The sequence below is a fragment of the Budorcas taxicolor genome, chromosome 25 (assembly GCF_023091745.1).
Source record: "Budorcas taxicolor isolate Tak-1 chromosome 25, Takin1.1, whole genome shotgun sequence".
NCBI classification, from domain to species: Eukaryota; Metazoa; Chordata; class Mammalia; order Artiodactyla; family Bovidae; genus Budorcas; species Budorcas taxicolor.
Genome location: NC_068934.1, coordinates 41,957,876 through 41,978,928, shown reverse-complemented (window position 1 = coordinate 41,978,928; position 21,053 = coordinate 41,957,876). Strand labels below are relative to the sequence as shown.

The 21,053-nt window shown below is 53.1% G+C and overlaps 1 protein-coding gene and 1 non-coding gene across 2 annotated transcripts; both read left to right on the top strand.

Annotated features, from left to right (window-relative positions):
- The first annotated feature begins 583 nt into the window (after positions 1-583).
- SLC22A8 (solute carrier family 22 member 8) lies at positions 584-20,648 on the top strand. The gene is made up of 10 exons (XM_052661969.1): positions 584-919; positions 13,545-13,648; positions 14,193-14,347; positions 15,078-15,246; positions 17,489-17,612; positions 17,810-17,925; positions 18,891-19,105; positions 20,022-20,130; positions 20,267-20,470; positions 20,549-20,648. The coding sequence occupies exons 1-10, from the start codon at positions 584-586 to the stop codon at positions 20,646-20,648; spliced, it is 1,632 nt and encodes a 543-aa protein (XP_052517929.1).
- Positions 11,950-12,021, top strand: TRNAS-GGA (transfer RNA serine (anticodon GGA)). The gene has a single exon. It is a non-coding gene; the product is annotated as a tRNA-Ser (tRNA).
- Positions 20,649-21,053: the final 405 nt, after the last annotated feature.

The following is a 21,053-nucleotide window of genomic DNA, read 5'->3' as shown; positions in this document are numbered from 1 at the left end:
GCAAAAGCAAGAGGCACTGGGCTTGGGGAGACCTTCTCAACAGGCAACCTGGGTTCTGCCAACCCTGTGTGTCTGCTCAGGGCCATCAGGAACACTTCCACTTACTCCTGACCTCCATCCTGGGTGGCCCACATCCAAGACCAAACCCCTTGGTCCCCATGGTGTAGCCTGCACTGCCCCATGCCTGCAGCAGGTGTGACCAGGCTGGCTGGACACACACTCCCACCCACAATTCCCACATGCACATCTGAGCTCACACAGTCATGCCCTGACACTCCAGCCTCCCTGTGCCCATCTCTGCAGACACCACTCTGGACACACCCCACACCTGCGACCCCATGTCTGTACATGCAGTCGGGGACGTCTTCACCCACACATAACTCCCTGGGTGCACACAGCTGAGCCCCATGTCCTTACAGACGTCCACATACACGAGCTCACACATGCAACTGGGCTCACCTTCCCACCTGTGCTTCCACACCCATCCACCTGCCCCCCACCCCTCCATCACCTCACATGCACACATCCCTCTCTCCGGCCTGGTGCCCCCCGCCCACAGCCCTGGCTCATCCTGCCCGGCACCATGACTTTTGCCGAGCTTGTGGACCGCGTGGCCAGCAACGGGCCGTTCCAGTTCCTGCACACTGTCCTGCTGGGCCTCCCCATCCTCGGCATGGCCAACCACAACCTGCTGCAGATCTTCACAGCCGCCACCCCCACCCACCACTGCCGCCCGCCACCCAACGCCTCTGCGGGGCCCTGGGTGCTCCCCATGGGCCGGAACGGGAAGCCTGAGACGTGCCTCCGTTTCACATATCCATCCAACGCCAGCCTGCCCAATGACACCCAGGGGCCCACCGAGCCCTGCCTGGATGGCTGGACCTATGACGTCAGCTCCAGGGACTCCATCGTGGCTGAGGTATGACCGGAGGCCTGGCCTCTCCCTCCGCTGAGAGTCAGCACCACACACTCATGGACAGGGGGGCAGGTGGGGGCCCCAGTCTCCCTAGGACCCAGGGACAGAGCTCTGGGCAGGCAGGGAGGAAGGACCTGGGTGCGGAGGACCAAAAGGTCCTATCTCTTCACATTCAGAGTATAAACAGCCCATTCTGTGCCAGGCATGGTGCCAAGCTCTGGCGACTCAAAAATGCACCGTCCCTGTTCCCACGGGGTCCACAGTCTAGCAGGGCTAACATCAATTAATGAAAGTACCACACAGGAAATGTCAGATTACAAGTTCAAAGTACTTAAGGCTGTGACCTGAGACTACAGCCTAGCCCTAGGCTGGGGGCAGGGACCGGGGGTAGGGGGAGCACTTCCCTACAGAAGGGACCCCAGGCTGAGATAAGAGAATCCAGCAAGAGTTAGCCAGGCAATGGGGGAAAGGAGGAAAATTCCATCTTGGGCCAAGGCCTCAAGGTGGAACGGTGTGTGGAGCAGGGGGTGGATGGAGGGGAGGGTTGGAACATACCTGAGCAGACCCAGAAAACATGCCCTCCACTCTCGCAGTCACTCGTGGGTGCACCTCCATTCATTCACAGCTCATTTATCCACAGACTGTTTTACCTGCCATCTCTGGTAATTACAGAGTTAAATCAGGCTCTTCAGTGAACTGGAAACTATGGTCAGATGAAGAGAGGGGAATGGAAACTGGCATTTATTGAGGGTCTCCAGCTAACCTGGCATATCTTAGTGCTTGCCCGACACTGTCTCCCACAATCTGATCCCTGCAATGATATTCTGTTGAAGGTGATTCTGTCTCCTTTTTCAGATTAAAAAAAAAAACAAGCCTCAGAGAAAGGAAGGGAAACTTCAGTGCCATAGAGGTGGTCAGCTTCAGAACTGGAATTTTAAAATGAAAAATGCATACTAGGCACAGGGAGGCAAGCATTTGTGGCAGCACAAAAGATAGAGGAACCACAGGATTCTAGGGAGGCTTCCTGGAGGAGGTGGCACCTGAAGAGTGAGCAGAGGCCATGTTTTCATTCTCCCCTTGGGGACCATGAGACCCTGGAGGGCAAGAGCTTTCTTTTGTCCCATTAGAAGAGATGCATTTCCAAGTATTTACCCGGTGTTCATCCTGTGCTGGGCACATTATGAGCACAGGCTCCTGGAATCCCAGGAGGTGACATCTTAGTGAGGGAAGTATTGTTAGTACCTTCGGTTCATAGACCAAGGACCTGAGGCTCAGCCAGGTTCAATGACTTTCCCAGGATCACATATGATTAGGACCTGGCAGAGAAGAGATTGGAACCCAGGGCCATCTTTGTTCAGAATCTATGATTACTATTCATTTGTTTAGTGAATGTTTATTTCTATATAAAGCACTGACTGCGTGCAAGGCATTGTCCTAAGTGCGTCATAAATATTAACCCTTCTAACCTTCCTGTTAATGATAAGCCCATTGTTGCAATGGGGAAACCAAAGCACAGAGAGTTTAAGTAGCTTGTTCAAGGTCGTAGCACTAGTAAGAGGCAGCTGCAGGGTCTGAAGTCCCCAGCTTCAGACCCTTCAGTGCAAGGCCCCTGACCCCAGGGCCGTGCTCCCAGCCACCACTTCTGCTAACTGTCATGGTCCCAGATACTTCCTCCCTGTCACACGCACTTTTTCTCCCTGGAACCAAGCACAGTGCCTGAAATACATCCAACCAACATGTATGGATAGCTACACGCATCAGACCGAGGACACAAAGTCAAAGAACTCATGAGCCGGCCTGCCCTCCTTTAGCTCACCTCCAGTGGGGAAGCAGACCCATCCTTCAGGGTGACCAGAAGCCAGGTAGGGTTAGGCAAGCTTCCCAGGGCAGAGGTTTTCAGCTGCTTTGCTGTATCCCCAGGAGCTGGAACAGTGCCTGGCACAGAGAGGTCCTCTGTGAAACAAATATTTGTGTAATGAATGGATACAAGCTTTTATAAACTCAGGGTACTCTGGGAGCCCGGAGGAGGGCACTGAATCTGCCTAGAGGGGGAACCCAGGAGGGCTTGCTGGAGTCTGCAGCACCTGAGTGTGAAGGAGGGGTAGGGATTAGGGGGCAGGCTGAAGCAGGCAAGTGCATCCCAGGCAAAAGGAGCAATGTGCTTGGTGTCAAACACACAATTACAGAAGCATAAAGAGAGAAAGACAGTCAGGACCACAAGAGACAAAGAAGGCTGGAGAGGCAGGCAGTGGGGTGTGGAGGCCATGGAAGGAGGAGGGCCTGGCTTGGATGCTGAGGCGAAGATGCGGCCTCTGTCCCGAAGATAATGGGAACCGCTGAATGGTGTTAAGCAGGAGCGTGACCTGCTCAGATCACCTTCTAAGGGCAGTCACTCTGACCGCAGGGTGGACAGCAGCTTAGGGAGCGTTTTAGCCCAGCGGCTGGGAGACCTATGAGCCGGTTGCCTTTGGGACCCAGGACCATGATGACAGACATCAGGGATAGTTGGAATAAACACCAGGCAGGGTAGAGAGTCAGAATCTCTGGGACTTGGAACCTGAATGGCTATGAGGGTGAGGGACAAGTGTGGGCAGTGCACAGGAGTCAAAGATGTTCCGACACCTGTAAGTTAAGTTTCCGGGTGTATGGGCAGCTTGCTGTACCTCAAGCCAGAGCACAGAGCCTAGCTGAGGAAACAAAAAATCCTCCAGGGAGCAATGAAGTAATAGCCATGAAATAATACCCCTTACTCTGTGCTCGCCCCATGCCAGAAGGCGCTAAGCACTTTGGTCATATGGACTCATTCAATCCTCACAACAACCCTCTGAGGTTATGTCATTTTGGGGGCTTCCCTTGGGACTCAGCTGGTAAAGAATCTGCCTGCAATGCACGAGACCTGGGTTTGATCCCTGGGTGAGGACGATCCCCTGGAGGAGGGAAAGGCTACCCACTCCAGTATTCTGGCCTGGAGAATTCCATGGTCTATATAGCCCATGGGGTCGCACAGAGTTGGACACGACTGAGCAACTTTCACTTCACTATGCCGTTTTTGCAGAGGAGGAAAGCAAGGCACAGGTTACTGGCCCAAGGCACTACATCTGATAAATACTGGAGGTGAGAGTCAAACGCAGGCAGCAGGACTCCAAAGCCCCCTCTCCCCCTCCCCTACACCCTGCTCCTGGGGACCGCATCCCCCAACCACTGCACCCTGGGCTAGGTGCTAGGCAGTGCTCAGTGAGTGCTGGGTGAAGGCCATACCGGCAGGAGGGACTTAGACAGTGCTGACTGTTGGGAAGCCGCTTCCCCTCCAGGGGGCACACCTCGAGCTTCAGGGAGCCCAGCCAAGAGCAGACCTTGCAGGTCTTGTATTTAGTCAAGCATCAGCTCTCATCCATGCCAGCTGAGTTCCCAGTCACCCTTCCGGCAGTCAGAGCCACGTGAATCTACATCCCAACCCAGCGCAGGGTTTCACCAGGGCTCACGGGTCTGCCCCTCTTCTGGTCAGGCCCAGGCTCCCTGAGGATGCTCAGCCAGGAGACCCCACAATCAGGATCCCTGCCCAGTCAGCGGCCAGACCCAACCAAGTGCTGGTAGCAGCCCAGCGTGGTCAGACCCCTCTGACTTTTCTGTCTGTGGCTCAAGCCCGTGGCAAATCCATGCTCCACCTACTTGCAGTGGGATGGGGTTCTGGGCCCCCGCTGTGCAGAGGCACGTAGGGTTCACCCAGGGGTAGGTCTCTAGGGTGGAGGCCAGGCCTGGAGGTGCCAGCCCTGGGGGGAGGGCGGTCATGAGCAGTGTCTGCAGCCAGCTCGGTCCAAGTGACCCTGTTTAGAAGCACGGGGCCATCTCCCAGGTGGACAGCACTTGACTGAGAGCCAGCGCCAAGCAACAGAGTTCATGTCCTGACTCTGCCATTCACTGGGGATGTTACAACCCCAGAAGTCTTGGTTTCCTCATCCGTAAAATGGGGTAAGAGAGCAATTGAACTTTAAAAGAGATAATGCAAGATCAGCGTTAGCACAGGGCCCGGCGCCTGCCAGGCGTTTGACTAATGTTCACGGCCGCTGTTGCTGTTATAGTCGTTAATAGAGATGTCCTTAGAAGGAGGGGGTTAGTCCCCTTCGAAGAGTAAAATGGGAATCAGCTGTCACAGCCTTCCAGGCTCACCCAGGCCCCCACCCAGCACAAACCTCCATGCAGGGCCCCTCTCCACACCCACAGCTGGGGCCCTGGTAAGTCATCTCCCTCCCCATCTCAGTCCCCTCATCCGTAGAATGGGATCATAAGGAGCTTCCCTATGGAGGGGGTGAGGGTGGGAGGACTGCGCTGGGTCCAGTCAGGAGCACGGAGACTTTCCCTCCCCCGCTCTGATCCCATAAGCTCCCCTGGCAGAGGTGACCGCACATTCCTTTCTCTGGGTTCAGCAGAGACCAGGTTGGAATTTTTCAGAAGGAGCTTTACTAGCACATTAAGAGGAAACAAAGGCCTTTCTTTGAAGTCTGGAGAGTGTGGGGCGTGTGGGTTGTGGTTTCTGGGTTCCCTGGACAGGGGCCATAGGCCACAGCTTTCACACCACAGAACCCAGACCTGTGGGTGCCCAGCTCAGCCTGGGGGCTCCTGAAGGCCTGGGTCTGGCCTTGGATGGGCAGGCCCTCCCCTTTGAGGCCCCTGTGATTCCTCTCTGGGCCTGGAGTCTTCCTGTCCTCTCTCCGGGGCCACAGAAATTCTGTCACCCACACAGGTCCCTGGAGGCCCCAAGCCAGCAGCTGGAGAAGCAGAGAAGCTGCTCAGTGGTCCCCCAGAAGTGGGTCTCCCTCTGTGAGGTTACCCTGCTGAGTCTCTGGTCTTCCTCCATCTCAACCTCCGAATCCCCAGGCTGCCCACAGCCCAGGCCACCTGTCCATCTCTTGTCTCCAGCTGAGCTCCTGCTTCACCCCTACTTGCTCGCCCCAGACCCTGCCCTGGGTACCCCTCCTATCATCTCCCCTATCCTAGCCTCCAATCTGACGGGAGGGTAAAGATCAGGGGGCCCCACCCCAGCCACATGTCTGGGCCAGTCTGACACCCTCCATGGCAGCCCTCACCTAGGAAACTTTGATCCTAGGCAGGAGGAGCTGTGGAGCCATCCCATGGGCTCTCCAGGGTCACTGAGTGCTCCACGAGCACCTACGTTGTGCAGGGCCCCGGGCTGGTACTTTGCATTCCTTCTTTTGCAACCCTTCAGATCTTCTTTTGTGGCCACTGTGAATGTCAGGCGTCCCAGGTGACGCAGTGGTAAAGAATCTGTCTGCCAATGCAGGAGGCGCAAGAGACTTGGGATCCCTGGGTCAGGAAATGGCAACCCACTCCAGTATTGCCTGGAGAATTCCATGGACAGAGGAACCTGGTGGGCTACAGTCCACGGGGTCGCAAAGAGTCGGACACAACTGAGCAACTGAGCACTGTGGCTGTCACCCCTTTTTACAGAAGAATACACTGGGCTCAGATCAAAAAGGTGATTCTCACAGCCATGAGGGTGAAGTCAAGCCTTCACAGCAAGAGGGTTGGGGGTCCTGACTCCAGAATCCATGCCCTTTCTGTTGCATCGCATGTCCCTGTGAGCACAGGCTTTACAATGACCTGTGAAAATAATAATAAAACAGCTATTCCATAGAGGGCCAACTGTTTGCCCCAGTATAGTGCCGGGTGCTCTTCCTTCTTTATTTTCATTACAAGTCTGAGAAGTAAGTATTAGTATTACACCCATTGGCTCAGACGGTAAAGAATCTGCCTGCAATGAGGGAGACTCAGGTTCGATCCCTGGGTCAAGAAGTTCCCCTGGAGAAGGGAATGGCAACGCACTCCAGTATTCTTGCCTGGAGAATCCCATGGACAGAGGACCCTGGCAGGGTACAGTTCACGGCGTCATAAAGAGTCGGACATGACTGAAGTGACTTAGCACACACACAGGCACACACACACAGATAAGGGGACTGAGACAGAGAGGTTAAGTAACTGGCCCAGGAGCACACAGCTACTAAGGAACAGAGCTGAAGACCCAAACCCTTCAGAGTCTTAACCTGGCCCTCTGGCCCTTGTGTCCCAGGGTTGGTTCTATTAGAGGCCCAAGAGTAGATAGAGCCATAGCAATTCTCCCCAGGTCTGAACTGGGTCTAGAGGGCTTCCAGTCTAGGGAAGTGTGTTCCCCCTGTCTTTTCTCTGGGGTAAGTATGGACCAATGACACCCCACTCCAGTACTCTTGCCTGGAAAATCCCATGGACGGAGGAGCCTGGAAAGCTGCAGTCCATGGGGTCGCTGAGGGTCGGACACGACCGAGTGACTTCACTTTCACTTTTCACTTTCACGCATTGGAGGAGGAAATGGCAACCCACTCCAGTGTTCTTGCCTGGAGAATCCCAGGGACAGGGGAGCCTGGTGGGCTGCCGTCTATGGGGTCGCACAGAGTTGGACACGACTGAAGCGACTCAGCAGCCGCAGCAAGTATGGACCATATGTGCGGTCCCCTGGCAGAGTCAGTCCATACAGACCCAGCAGGAGCCCCATCCTTCCTTGATCGCGCATGGCTTGCCCTGACTTTTTTCTTCCCCCCCGAAACCAACACACAGTTATTATCTCACGGTTTCCAAGGGTCAAAATCTGGGTCCAGCTTAACTGGATGCTCTGCGTGGGTCTCACAGGCTGCAGTCAAGACGTCAGTCAGACTGCATTTCTTCCTGAGTTTGGCCTCTTCTGAGGTCGCCCTGACCATGGTTGTTTGCCCTGACCTTTTATGATACGCCTCCTACTCTGTCCTCTGAGGGGCCTCCTGGCCCGTGATTTTGCTGCCACTCCAGCTCCTGAGCCTGTCCCTCACCCTTTGAGCCTGAAGTCAGACCAGCGCACTTGGCTCTGGCCTCAGCCACCTCCCCAGCGAAGACTCTGACCCATCCCACGCTAGTGTCTTACAGCGGCCCACAGCCACAGCTCCCTGCACTGAGCCTTCCTCTGGCAGCTCGGGACTCAGAGCAAAGCACACATCAGGGAGCGGTGGTCAAGGGCACTAGCTAGGGGTCCACAGACCTGAGTGTGGGTCTCTGCCTTGAAATGAACCGAGCTGTACTTGGGCAAGTTGCTTACCCTCTGAGCCTCAGGTTCTTTGTCGATAAACTGGAGATAAGGATAATACCCACTTCATAGGATTAGTATGGCATCATTTGCAAAGCTTTCCTTCCACCACCTTTCTGGTTATACATCACTCAGGAAGACATGGCAGTGGGCTTCCTGTTCTTCCCTTCCTAAACTCAGCTCCCTAAGGAGTAATCATTCCAAGAAAGGAAAAAGAAGGCCAAGAACGGTGGATATGATATTGGGAGCAAAATCTCTATGTGGAGCTGCCGAAAGCTAATAGGCAAGAGGCCAGCCCAGGCCATGCCAAGGGCTAGATAGAAGCTGGGTGTCAGCCCCCTCCAATTGCAGGTTACTGTTTGTGCTCTGGGTCTCATCAGTAAAATAAGTATGTTGTTGTTGTTTAGTCACGTAATCACATCCGACTCTTTTGTGACCCCGTGAACTGGAGCCCCTCCATGGGATTTCCCAGACAGGAATTCTGGAGTGGGTTGCCGTTCCCTTCTCTAAGAGGTCTTCCCAACCCAGGGATCGAACCCACATCTCCTACATTGCAGGCAGATGCTTTAACCACTGAGGCACCAGGGCAGTCCCCACTGATTATTCCTTGGACAAATTGACATTTTCTATGCACCAACTACTCTGCTAGCTGCTAGGGATAAAGAGTCCTCCAACAAGACACCTCTGCCCTCGGCAAAGTTATGTCAGTACATAGGCAGGCATCACACTGTGTGACCTGTGTCCTCTTAGAGGAGAGGACAGAAGCATGGAAGAAGGAATGAGGACACTGGGAGTCTGGATGTGCTTCTCAGACATTTGTCTGTTTCACAAATAATTTGCCGACTCCCTGCTTGTGTCAGGCACCCAGAAAAACATGTTCCCAGCACTCGAAGTTAGATGATCTTGACGTGTTTCAAAGGGCTGACAACCTTGCTAGAATAAGGGAAAATAAGCACAAAAGCAGAGAGGAACACCAGAGCCTGAAGCTCCTGCAGAATCACTAGTGTAACCCGGTTAAAACCGCAGAGCCCACACAGTACCAGAACCCTCTCTAGACACCCATTGGCCTACTCCTTGCACACCCCCTCACTTCCTCTTTACTCTTTTCCCTCTTCCACACTCCCATACACACACCTTGCAGGCTCTCTTTCCAGCCAGAATGAGCCCACTGGGTTTGCGGGCCAGTGCCAGCCACTCAGAGTCAGCTGGAGGATCTGGAGGCTTCGCCCTTCCCCAAACTCCCTCGCTTCCTGCGAAGAAAGTGAAAAGAGTTCCCTGGGGTGCGTGGTCCTTTCCCCACACTGTTTCACATCCAAAACATTTTCATGCAGCATTTCCAGCAAATGAGATTCTTTGCTTCATTACACAAGTAATTCGGGATGACTGGACCAAGGGTGCGTGTCGGGGATTAGCAGGAGATTAGGCCAGACAGGTGGGCAGGAGTCAGAGCTGGAGGGCTACATAAATCTGTGTCAATAGAGCTTTCTGTTTAACCAGAGAGCAGGAGAAAGCCAGATAGTACTCTAGACAAGGCAGCAACCTGATTTGAGTGGTGTTTCAGAAAGCCACCCTGGAAAGAATGAATAGGAAGGACTGAGGCCAAAGGCCATCAGAGGATTGTCCTGATAATCCTCTCTGGGCTCAGGTTCCTCAACTGTCAGATGAAGATGACAGCAACTCTACATCATAAGGTTCTTGTGATGACTGAAAAAACTAAGGCATGAAAAGACCCGGTGTGGAGCAAGCCCTCAGTACATGCTATTCTTTTTAAAATTTATTTTATTGAAATATAGTTGATTTACAATGTTGTGTTGCCCATGGACAGAGGAGCCTCGTAGGCTTCAATCCATAAAGTTGCAAAGAGTCCCACACGACTGAAGCGACTTAGCACACACAGCATGCACGTTAATTTCTGCTGTGCAGCAAAATGGCTCATTTCTCCATATATACATTCTTTTGCATATTTTTCCATGTGGTTTACCCCAAGATATTGAATATACAGTGCTTTACAGTAGGACCTTGCTGTTTATCCCTTCTTTATATAATAATTTGCATCTGCTAATCACAAACTCCCCATCCATCTCTTCCCCACCTCCCTCCACAACCACAAGTCTGTTCTCTCTGTCTATGAGTCTGCTTCTGTTTCGTAGACAACTTCATTTGTGTCAGATTTTAGATTCCACATATAAGTGATATCATATGGTATCTGTCTTTCTCTTTCTGATTTTTCACTGAGTGTGATCATCTCTAAGTCCATCTGTATTACTGCAAATGGCGTTGTTTCGTTCTTTTTTTACGGCTGAGTAGTATTCCTTGTATATGTATACTATGTCTTCTTTATCCATCCATCAATGGGCATTTAGGTTGCTTCCATGTTTTGGCTACTATGAATAGTGCTGCTCTGAAGGGGTACATGTATCTTTTCGAATTACAGTTTTGTCCAGATAAATGCCCAGGAGTGGGATTGTTGAATCATGTGACAACTCTATTTTTAGCTTTTTGAGGAATCTTCATACTGTTTTCCATAGTGGCTGCACCAATTTAATTTCCCACCAATGAGGTAGGAGGTTTCCCTTTTCTCCACACCCTTTCCAGCATTTGTTATTTGTAGACCTTTTAATGATGCGTACCTCGTTGCTTGCAGTTTTGGTTTGCATTTCTCAATAATTAGCAATGTTGGAGCATTTTTTCATGTGCCTATTGGCCAACTGGATGTCTTCTTTGGATCTTGTGCCCATTTTTCGATTGGGTTGTTTGTGTTTTGTTATTGAGTTGTATGAGCTGTTCATATATTTTGGAAATGAAGTCCTTGTCAGTCTCATCATTTGCAAAAATTTTATTCTAGTCCATAACCTATCTTTTAATTTCACGGCTGCAATCACGATCTGCAGTGATTTTGGAGCCCCCAAAATGAAGTCTGACACTGTTTCCACTGTTTCCCCATCTATTTCCCATGAAGTGATGGGACCAGATGCCATGATCTTCGTTTTCTGAATGTTGAGCTTTAAGCCAACTTTTTCACTCTCCTCTTTCACTTTCATCAAGAGGCTTTTTAGTTCCTCCTCACTTTCTGCCATAAGGGTGGTCTCATCTGCTTATCCGGTTATTGATATTTCTCCTGGCAATCTTGATTCCAGCTTGTGTTTCTTCCAGTCCACCGCTTCTCATGATGTACTCTGCATACAAATTAAATAAGCAGGGTGACAATATACAGCCTTGACGTACTCCTTTTCCTGTTTGGAACCAGTCTGTTGTTCCATGTCCAGTTCTAACTGTTGCTTCCTGACCTGCATACAGGTTTCTAAATCCAAAATCACTGCAGATGGTGATTGCAGCCGTGAAATTAAAAGACGCTTGCTCCTTGGAAGGAAAGTTATGACCAACCTAGATAGCATATTCAAAAGCAGAGACATTACTTTGCCAACTAAGGTCCGTCTAGTCAAGGCTATGGTTTTTCCAGTGGTCATGTATGGATGTGAGAGTTGGGCTGTGAAGAAGGCTGAGCGCCGAAGAATTGATGCTTTTGAACTGTGGTGTTGGAGAAGACTCTTGAGAGTCCCTTGGACTGCAAGGAGATCCAACCAGTCCATTGTGAAGGAGATCAGCCCTGGGATTTCTTTGGAAGGAATGATGCTAAAGCTGAAACTCCAGTACTCTGGCCACCTCATGCAAAGAGTTGACTCACTGGAAAAGACTCTGATGCTGGGAGGGATTAGGGGCAGGAGGAAAAGGGGACAACAGAGGATGAGATGGCTGGATGGCATCACGGACTCGATGGACGTGAGTCTGAGTGAACTCCAGGAGTTGGTGATGGACAGGGAGGCCTGGCGTGCTGCAATTCATGGGGTCAAAAAGAGTCAGACACGACTGAGCGACTGAACGGACCTGATAAGCTATTTTTGCATTTTGTTTATGGTTTCCTTTGTCTTCCCTGGTGGCTCAGAGGTTAAAGCGTCTGCCTGGAATGCGGGAGACCCGGGTTCGATCCCTGGGTTGGGAAGATCCCCTGGAGAAGGAAAAGGCAACCCACTCCAGTACTCTTGCCTGGAGAATCCCATGGAGGGAGGAGCCTGGTAGGCTACAGTCCATGGGGTTGCAAAGAGTCGGACACGACTGAGCGACTTCACTTTGCTGTGCGAAAGCTTGTAAATTACATTAGGTCCCATTACTTTTATTTCTATTAAATATTGACATTTGTTCTTAATCCAAGCATAAGAGGGTGGTGTCTGCACTGAGATAGCAGTAGTGGAAATAGAAGAATCCAGATTCAAGAACTATTAAGGGATTTCCCTAGTGATCCAGTGGAAAAGACTGTGCTTCCACTGCAGGGGCACAGGTTTGATTCCATTCAGGGAACTAAGATCCCACATGCTGCTGGGGCAGACAGAAAAAAAAGAAGGAAATATTAAAAAGTTAGAAACTGAGGGATCAAGCAATTGTAACATGGGAGAAAGTGAAGTCACTCAGTCATGTCCGACTCTTAGCGACCCCATGGACTAAGTAGCCTACCAGGCTCCTCTGTCCATGGGATTTTCCAGGCAACAGTACTGGAGTGGGTTGCCATTTAGGAAGGAGTCAAAAAAGGCTACCAATCACTGTGGTTCCGACCTTACAGGGAGCGGGTAACAAGTGTCATTGACGCTACCTTCCAGATAGAGATTTCAAGTAGACAGCTAAATGTTGGGTCTCAAGGGCAGAAGAAAGTTTGGGCTAAAGAGAGGGATTTGGAGTCTTCACCATAAAATAGTCATTGAAATCACAGAAGCAGATGATACTTCCTCGGAAAGTGAATAAAAAGAGGAAGATCCAAGAGGAGCCCTTGGGAACCCTCGAGGGATAGAGAGAAAGGAGAGCACAGAGAGAGATAAAGAAGGAAGACCAGAGGGAGGGAGAGGTCAGCGGGGTCAGGGGCTGCCAAAGGGAAGTCAGGTCGGGACCCAGAAGGTTCCACTGGGTTTGGGGAGCAGAGTTTCAGTGGCATGGTGGGGACAGACTTGGGAAATGAGTGGGACATGAGGACGGGTAACAGCAAGGGGGGTTCCTTGTCCCTGAGATTTGGCTTTGAAGAGAACAGAGAAATGGAGTGAATGTGGAAGGGAAGAGTGCTCTAAGATGGAGAGACTGGAGCACATGCAAATGCAGGTGGGGAGGAGTCTGGAGAGGCAGAGAGAGAAAGAGAGATGAAGGTGTGGGCTGGAGGAACGTCCCCTGAAGGAGAGACGGTGCAGGCAGAGGGACCCGCCTTGAGTGTGAGAGGCTGGGGAGCAGACACACAGGGAGCCACTGGACTCAGCTGAGGCTGCAGAGCTTGAGAACAGACCTGGGTGTATGACAGCTGAACTGAGCAGAAGGGCCGTTCTCCTTTCACAGCCACAGGGCAGGGACCCAAGGAGCCCCGGGCCAGGCTGAAGGGGATTAAGCTAGGGGAAGCCAAGCAAGGGCGCTGGGACAGCAAGCACACGTGCGGGGCCCAGGCTGAGTGGGCTGGACTGAGCTGCCTGGTCCTCTCTCTCTCCCGTGTAGTGGGACTTGGTGTGCAACTCCAACAAACTGAAGGAGCTGGCCCAGTCTATCTTCATGGCGGGCATACTGATTGGTGGGCTCATGCTGGGAGCCCTGTCTGACAGGTGAGATGCGGGGGCCCTGCAGTGGGGTCCCAACGCATGGAGACCCACTCACCCCCTCTCTGTACCACCCATGCACTCCCAAAGAGGCAAAGAGCTGGGGGAGGTGGGTGAGAGGGCCCCTGCTGTGCAGCCAGCCCCTTCCAGGGCCACTGCCTACCCTCTGCCCTCAAACCTCTACAACTTGAGTCTTCCAGCCTCCCCAGAGCTGGGGCCCCAGCCTCAAGGTGTCCAGATACAGTAGCCACTGTGTGGCCGTGGAGGTGGACAGATGAATGGCTTGGAGAGGAGTGGTCCTTTGAACCCTGTTCAGGCAACTAAGCTGGGGGTAAAGGAGATCACTCATTAACTCAAACATCTAACTGCAAACTTGTCAACAAAAATAGCAATTACCAGCAAGGCTCTGTCCCGGGAGGGAGTTACATGCCCTGCCTGGCCCTTTGGGAGGTGGAGGGGTGGGGTCCAGCCCTTTGCCCTGAGGCCTGCAGAGTCACTCTCCTTGGCTGGCTCACAGCCGCTAACATCCCTCTTCTTCTTCGAGCTGCAGGTTTGGCCGCAAGCCCATCCTGACCTGCAGCTACCTGCTGCTGGCGGCCAGCGGCTCAGGCGCAGCCTTCAGCCCCACCTTCCCCACCTACGCAGTCTTCCGCTTCCTGTGTGGCTTCGGCATCTCAGGCATTACCCTGAGCACCGCCATCTTGAGTGAGCCACAGGGGGAAGGGGCAGGGACCAAGAATTTGGGAAGCAGCCAGCCTGAAGCTGAGAGTGGGGTCTGGGCGCGGCTCAGCCACAGGCACCGGGTGGCCTTGGTCAAGCCAGGCACTACCCCTCTCAGGACCCCAGAGGCCCACTCTGAACAAAACAAGCATAATAGCAGCAGCTTCAATACAGAGGACTTACCCTGGCCTGGCACCTGCCAGGTACAAGGTCTCGTTCAGTCCACACACACAAGTAGATTAAAAACAAGGGAACTCTTCTGCCGCTGGAGAGGCAGTCAAGAATGTGGGCTTAGGGGGACTTCCCTGGTGGTCCAGTGGTTAGGAAGCCACCTTGCCATGCAGGGGACATGGGTTCCATCCCTGCTCAGGGAACTAAGATCCCGCATGCCTTGGAACTACTGAGCCCAGTGCTCTGGAGCCCAAGCACGACAACTAGAGAGCCTGCGCACCTCAAGGAAGATCCCATGTGCTGCCACCAAGACCTAACACAGTCAAATTTTAAAAAAAAAAAATGTGGGCTTGGAAATCAGACAAACCTACATTTGAGTCCTGCCTCTTGAGCCTCAGTCATAGCATCTCTAAAATGGGGGTGATGAAACTTTAGGGTCAGGGTCAGATCAAGCGGCCAGTAGGGGACAGGAACTGATACCCCTTCTCTGGAGGTGCCCAGGACCCACAAGGGTCTTAACCGGGTCCTTGGGCTCCTCCTGCAGATGTCGAGTGGGTGTCCACCCGGATGCGGGCCGTCAAGTCGATTCTGGTCGGTTACTTCTACACCTTTGGACAGTTCATTCTGCCTGGCCTGGCCTATGCCATTCCCCAGTGGCGCTGGCTCCAGCTAACCGTGTCCATTCCCTTCTTCGCCTTCTTCCTGTTGTCCTGGTATGTGGCCCCTCTTCTTCAGCACCCCTCCTTGAGCCTGCTGGGATCAAATAGGAGGAGCTCATGCCTGACCAGGCTGGCTGATTCTGTCTGTCCTGAGACACCCTGAGACGGTCAGGAAGGGGGTTCCTTGGAGGAGGAACTGCTCACAGAGGTGTGCCTCTGGAGGGAGCACCCAGGGTCGGGGGGGCGGACACAGGGCAGTAGAAAACGAGGGTAAGTTGATGTGGTTGGAAGGGGGGCAGGCCAGAAAGCAGAGAGGCCTCAGCTTCACATGGAGGAACAGAGAATGCCTCTGAAGATGCCTGGGGTGCTGAAAGGCCTGACCAAACTTTTGTCTGTGACACAGTCACACAGAAGGACACACCCACCCGGCGGGGGAGGGGGGATGAGAGACAGGGGGAGGTGACGGTGTGGGAAAGTGGGGCTTGGGGCATTTTGAAGGAAAAAGTCCGTAGAGTTCGGGGACTCCTGGATTTGAGGTGTAAAGGAAAGCTGGAACTTCCCTGGTGGGAAGTGCTTCCACTGCAGGGGGCACGGGTTCCATCCCTGGTTGGGGAAGTTCCACATGCTGAACAGTGTGGCCAAAAAAAAGGAAAAGAAAGCTCCAACTTGAGAACCTGGGAAGATCAAGGTGTCTGATTCAATGATGAAGATAGGAAACCAAATTGTGGGTGGTAGTTGATAGCAGGACCCAAAGCATAGGAAATATTGAACAAACTCAGGAGTAGAAATGAAGTCTTGAAGAACCCTTTATCCAGCACTTACTATATGTGAGGCCCTGTCCTGGGCATCAGTCTACATCATCCTGATGCTTACAGCGTCTATGTGTGAAGGGTGCATCAGTATTCCCATTTTACAGATGAGTAAACAGAGGCTCAATGAGGTGAAGCAATCTCCGAAGGTTGCACAAACACACAGGATTGGAATGGGGCCTCCATTTGAAAATGAAAATAAGCTCGCAAGCAGATGGACAATCTTGCAGTGAGAGAGACAGTTGGAGGATCTGGGGTGAAGCTGGGCATGTCCACAGCCTAGGATGGGAGCTGAGAGTCAGGAGGCAAAATAAGGGTCAGCAGGCCCCTTCATTGTGTGACTTGAGACAAGCTTCACCCATTCTAAGCCTCAAGATTTTCCTAGGCAAAGTGGAGATACTAATGCCTCTCACCCAGAGCCTGGTCCACAGAAAGGTTCACTAATTGTCATTATTTTCCAGAAGAGGAGGATGGAATCTAGACCCTGGCTATGGGGTTTGGGAGGAAGTCATGGATCATTCTGGTAGCAGCAGGCTGAGAAGACTATCAGGGCAGAAACAAGACCACACGACCAGAAGGGCAGGTAGCAATGGGCCCAGTAGGCTGCCACTACCAGCTGGACCAAAGGTCTGAGGCCAGGAGACCAGTGTCCACTCCCCAGAGGGTCTCACTGGAGCCAGGTCCTGGGTGCCTGTGGGGGCCACAGCCAGAGCAGACCCCACCTGGGATGAGACTTTTCCAAGCATCCCTCCCGTCTCCCCACACCTCTGCCTCCTGCATTTCTCTTCATCTTAGTGATCCTCGGGGATGGTTCAGAATGAACTCACCCCAAAAGGACACCCCAGGGGTGGGGGAGAGTGAGGTTGGCCACACACTTGCCAACCCCAAGCTTCCCTGCTGCTCTTGCAAACCCCCTGCACCCAGCAGAGTTGGCCTTTTGCAGGGAGAATCAAAGAGTACTTGGACCCACTCCCTGGACCACAACCCTGAGCTTAGCACTTAACCCCCTTCCTAAGATGCCCTGGGGCTGTAGCTCTGCCCCAACCTTCTCCTAGGACCTGGAATTTGGCCCAAGGAAGGCTGGGTGCATGAACGTGCAAGACCCTCTAGCCGTCCAGTCTTGAAAGTGCCGTCCCTTCCCCAGGCCCCACCTGCCTTGGCCTAGGACTCAAGGGTCCTAGCTCAGAAAGACACCCAAGGACAACAAACAACCCAAGTTGCAAGGGGGGTGGGAGGGTGTGTAGGGGAAAGGCTCTTCTGGAAAGGGAAGAAGAGATCTCTGGAATTTGTGTTGGCTACAGGCAGCCCAGGTGCAAAGCTTGGCCAGGTTTAAATTCCATGAAATCTGTAGTAAGGCAACTCAGGTTTCTGGGCCTCCTTCCTTGCCCTTGACTCTGGTGCATAATCTCTTTCCAGCCTCTCAAGAGAGCTTCTGGCGTTGGGAGGTTGGGGGCGGGAAGACACTGTGACTTGCTTCTGGCCCTCAGGTGGCAGCCAGAGTCCATCCGCTGGATGGTCCTGTCTGGAAGATCCTCCAAGGCCCTGAAGACACTCCGGCAGGTGGCAGCCTTCAATGGGAAGAAGGAGGAAGGACAGAAGCTCAGCCTGGAGGTAGAGGCTGAGGGGGAACCCAGGCTCTGCTACTGAGCTATCCCCTTCCTCTTGCCTCCATTTCCTCCGCCCACCAGCCTACTTCTGATGAGCTAAGCAAGCTTCTTTAAAGCCACCAGGCCTGCACTGCCCTTTCTTCTTCCTGCTGCCCACCAGCTGGTCACTAATGGCACCCCTCCCCTTCCTCTGCCCCCAAGGAGATCAAACTCAACACGCAGAAAGAAGTGGCCTTGGCCAAGGCCAAGCGCAGCATAGCTGACCTGTTCCGGACACCCATCCTGCGCCGAATGACCTTCTGTCTGTCCCTGGCCTGGTAACCCACCACCCCTCCCTGCCCACACCCCAGCACCTCTGCCGAGCAGGCATCATGAACAAGGCCTCTGACAGGCTCACCTACAGACAAGGCCTGAATACCTGCAAGAAGAGTAGAGGTATCCCCTCCTTGGGGCTGCCCCAGCCCAGCCTCAGCCCCAGAAATCTCTCGCATCCCTGCCCCACAGACAGGTCCAGCCATCAGGGTCTGCTTTCCCCTGGAGTCACACCCACCTCACCCACAAGGCAGGTGCTCCAAACCCCTTCACCAGCTCATATCTCACAATGTGAGCTGTGCCTCTGTGTTCTTGCCCCCAACCCCCAACTGGTCCAGCTCTGCTCTCTGGGACCCCACAGAACAAGGCTGGTGCTCAGGGCTGCAAGATTTAACAACAGAAATCATGTTTCTCCTGAATCTTCTCTTTTGCCTGCCATCCCACCACGCCTACAAAGCCCTTTCCGCAGCCTGGTTCTGAGTCCCTTCTCCATCCTGGCCATCACCACGTGGAAAGGATTCACTGTGTCCAGGAATGCTTCCCCTCAAAGAGGATGCCCACAGCTCTGAGAGGGAGACAGGAGGCATCTCACTCATGAGCACAGCCCTGGGGACGTTCTCCTCCCCCATTCGGAGTGCTAGACCATACCCAACCAAAACAGATCATTTGCTGCCTCTTTTGGTCTCTAAGAGTCCCCCCAGGATCAATATTCTCTGGAGTCAATTATATGGCCATTGTCGCCCTACTTTAACCCACGCCCATGTCAGACATAACCAATCAATCCCAGCACGCTCTCACTGAGCCCAGACGGATCTCAGAAGCCTCAAAATGGCACTGAAGCAGACTGTACCAATTCATTGCAGCTGGGACAAGAAAGGAAACTCTTCATCATCCTGTTGACCCTATGAGCGGTATGGGGAGAGGCCCCCAGCTGGCTGTGGGTCATAACCGATCGCTCTCTGCCCCTCAGGTTTTCCACCGGCTTTGCCTACTACAGTTTGGCTATGGGCGTGGAGGAATTTGGAGTTAACCTCTACATCCTCCAGCTCATCTTTGGGGGGGTCGACGTCCCAGCCAAGTTCATCACCATGCTGGCCATAAGCTATCTGGGCCGGCACACCACCGAGGCTGCTCTTCTGCTCCTGGCAGGAGGGTGCATCCTGTCTCTCATCTTTGTGCCTGCAGGTGAGACGCTGGCACTACCCCCAGAACCCTCTGAGAGAGGCTGGCCTACATCTGTGGGCCTCGCAGGCTGGGAGTAAGGTTCCAGGGACTCCAGTTCTGTGGGATCTGCCTCTCTCTTACCTTCAGCAGCGCCCTGTGCTCTCTGGGGCCCAGGTTTCTCATCTAGAAAGTAACTCAGGTGGGCTAGATGCTATCGAAGGTCCTTTCCAGACCTGACTCAGACAGGGCAGAGTACGGTGGTGTCTGCACTGCATGAGGAGTTGCATGGCCTGAGTGACTTGGTTGCAGAAAACGAGCTTGGATGGGGAAACGTTAGAGCCCAGTGACCAAGAAACACTCTGCAGCCTACTTCACTATGACCTTGGAAAAGCCAATTTTACTTTATATTGATGTTTATGTGTGGTGGGGGTGGGGAGGGGGTTCCCAGGTGGAGCTTGTGGTAAAGAATCTGTCTGCCGATGTAGGAGACGTAAGAGACACAGGTTCGATCCCTGGGTCGGGAAGATCCCCTGGAGGAGAGCATGGTAACTCACTCCAGTATTCTTGCTTGGAGAATCCCAGGGACAGAGGAGCCTGATGGGCTACAGTCTATGGGGTTACAAAGAGTCAAAGATGACTGAAGCTATTTAGCACAGATGCACACACGGGTTAATACACCAACATCTTCCCAAAGGAACTGGACTGAAAAGATACAATAAACTATGAAAACAGGGAATCAGAGTCAGGGAAAGACCCAAAGGCAACAGGACAGAAGCCCACACAGCCCTGGGAATAGCAGAGGGGCTATTAGTTGGATTTAAGTTTGGATCTGAGCTTCCCAGCAACCAAAACTAAAAGAGAGAGGAGGTCTCCGAGGAGTGAGAACACTTGGGGACTTCTGAGCCCCAAGATTCACCTTGTTTTCTTTCCTCTGCAGACTTGATGACCCTGAGGACAGTGCTGGCTGTGTTTGGGAAGGGATGCTTATCAGGCTCCTTCAGCTGCCTCTTCCTCTTCACGAGCGAGCTATACCCCACAGTCACTCGGTAGGTGCTGGGCATGGGGCCGGCCCAGCCAAAGGATACAGGGGCAGGTGGAATCGTGGACCTAATCCAGGGGTCCCAGAGCCGCTCTCTGAGAATGCATGCACAGGCTGCCAACCTCTGCTCTGAACTCTCCCAGGCAAACAGGTATGGGCATAAGTAATATGTGGGCCCGTGTGGGAAGCATGACAGCCCCCCTGGTGAAAATCACGGCGGAGCTGAAACCCTTCATCCCCAACGTCATCTTTGGGAGCATCGCCCTCCTGGGAGGCAGCGCAGCCCTCTTCCTGCCTGAGACACTCAATCGGCCCTTGCCAGAGACTATTGAGGACGTGGAAAACTGGTCAGTCCCCTGCCTCTGGCCCCAGCAGTCCTCCTCCGCAGGGAAGCCCAGGGCTTTGCCTGAGTTCTCTTTTCCTAGGTCCCTGAGGGCAAAGGAATCAAAGCAGGAGCCAGAAGCAGAAAAGGCATCCCAGAGGATCCCTCTGCAGCCTCATGAGCCGGGCCTGGGCCCCAGCTGAAGGCAACAGACCCTCGTTTCCCTGCCCTCCACAAACAAATCCCAGCCATGTCCTTGCCTGTCTCTGGGCTCTGAGGACACCCTGGGGAGAGCCTGGGCACATCCATGCTCCTAGGACTTAGTCTTTTGAGACCTTGCAGGAGTCATCTCCACCACCACCAGAGCCCCCTCCCCAGCCCGGGCCAGTTCAAAGGTTTGGCCACAGGCCTTTGCACACCCCACCTTGCCCTCACCCTCTCCGCAGCCCAGACCCTGCCATTCTGTCCAGCCCTTCCCCACTGGCCACTTCCCTCATTGTTTCCACCCCCTTCCCCTTCTTGTGCCCACCCCTTTCTTCAACAAGAGGTTTCAATAAATGGCAATGAAGAATTCAAGCCCTGCTGCTCAGGAACGGGGGTGAAAAGGG

Excerpts from the sequence above, each read along its gene's own strand:
- SLC22A8 (XM_052661969.1), top strand. The coding sequence starts at position 584 with ATGACTTTTGCCGAGCTTGTGGACCGCGTGGCCAGCAACGGGCCGTTC. Across the intron at positions 920-13,544 it reads GGGACTCCATCGTGGCTGAG|TGGGACTTGGTGTGCAACTC; the intron begins GTATGACCGGAG and ends TCTCCCGTGTAG. Across the intron at positions 14,348-15,077 it reads CCTGAGCACCGCCATCTTGA|ATGTCGAGTGGGTGTCCACC; the intron begins GTGAGCCACAGG and ends CTCCTCCTGCAG.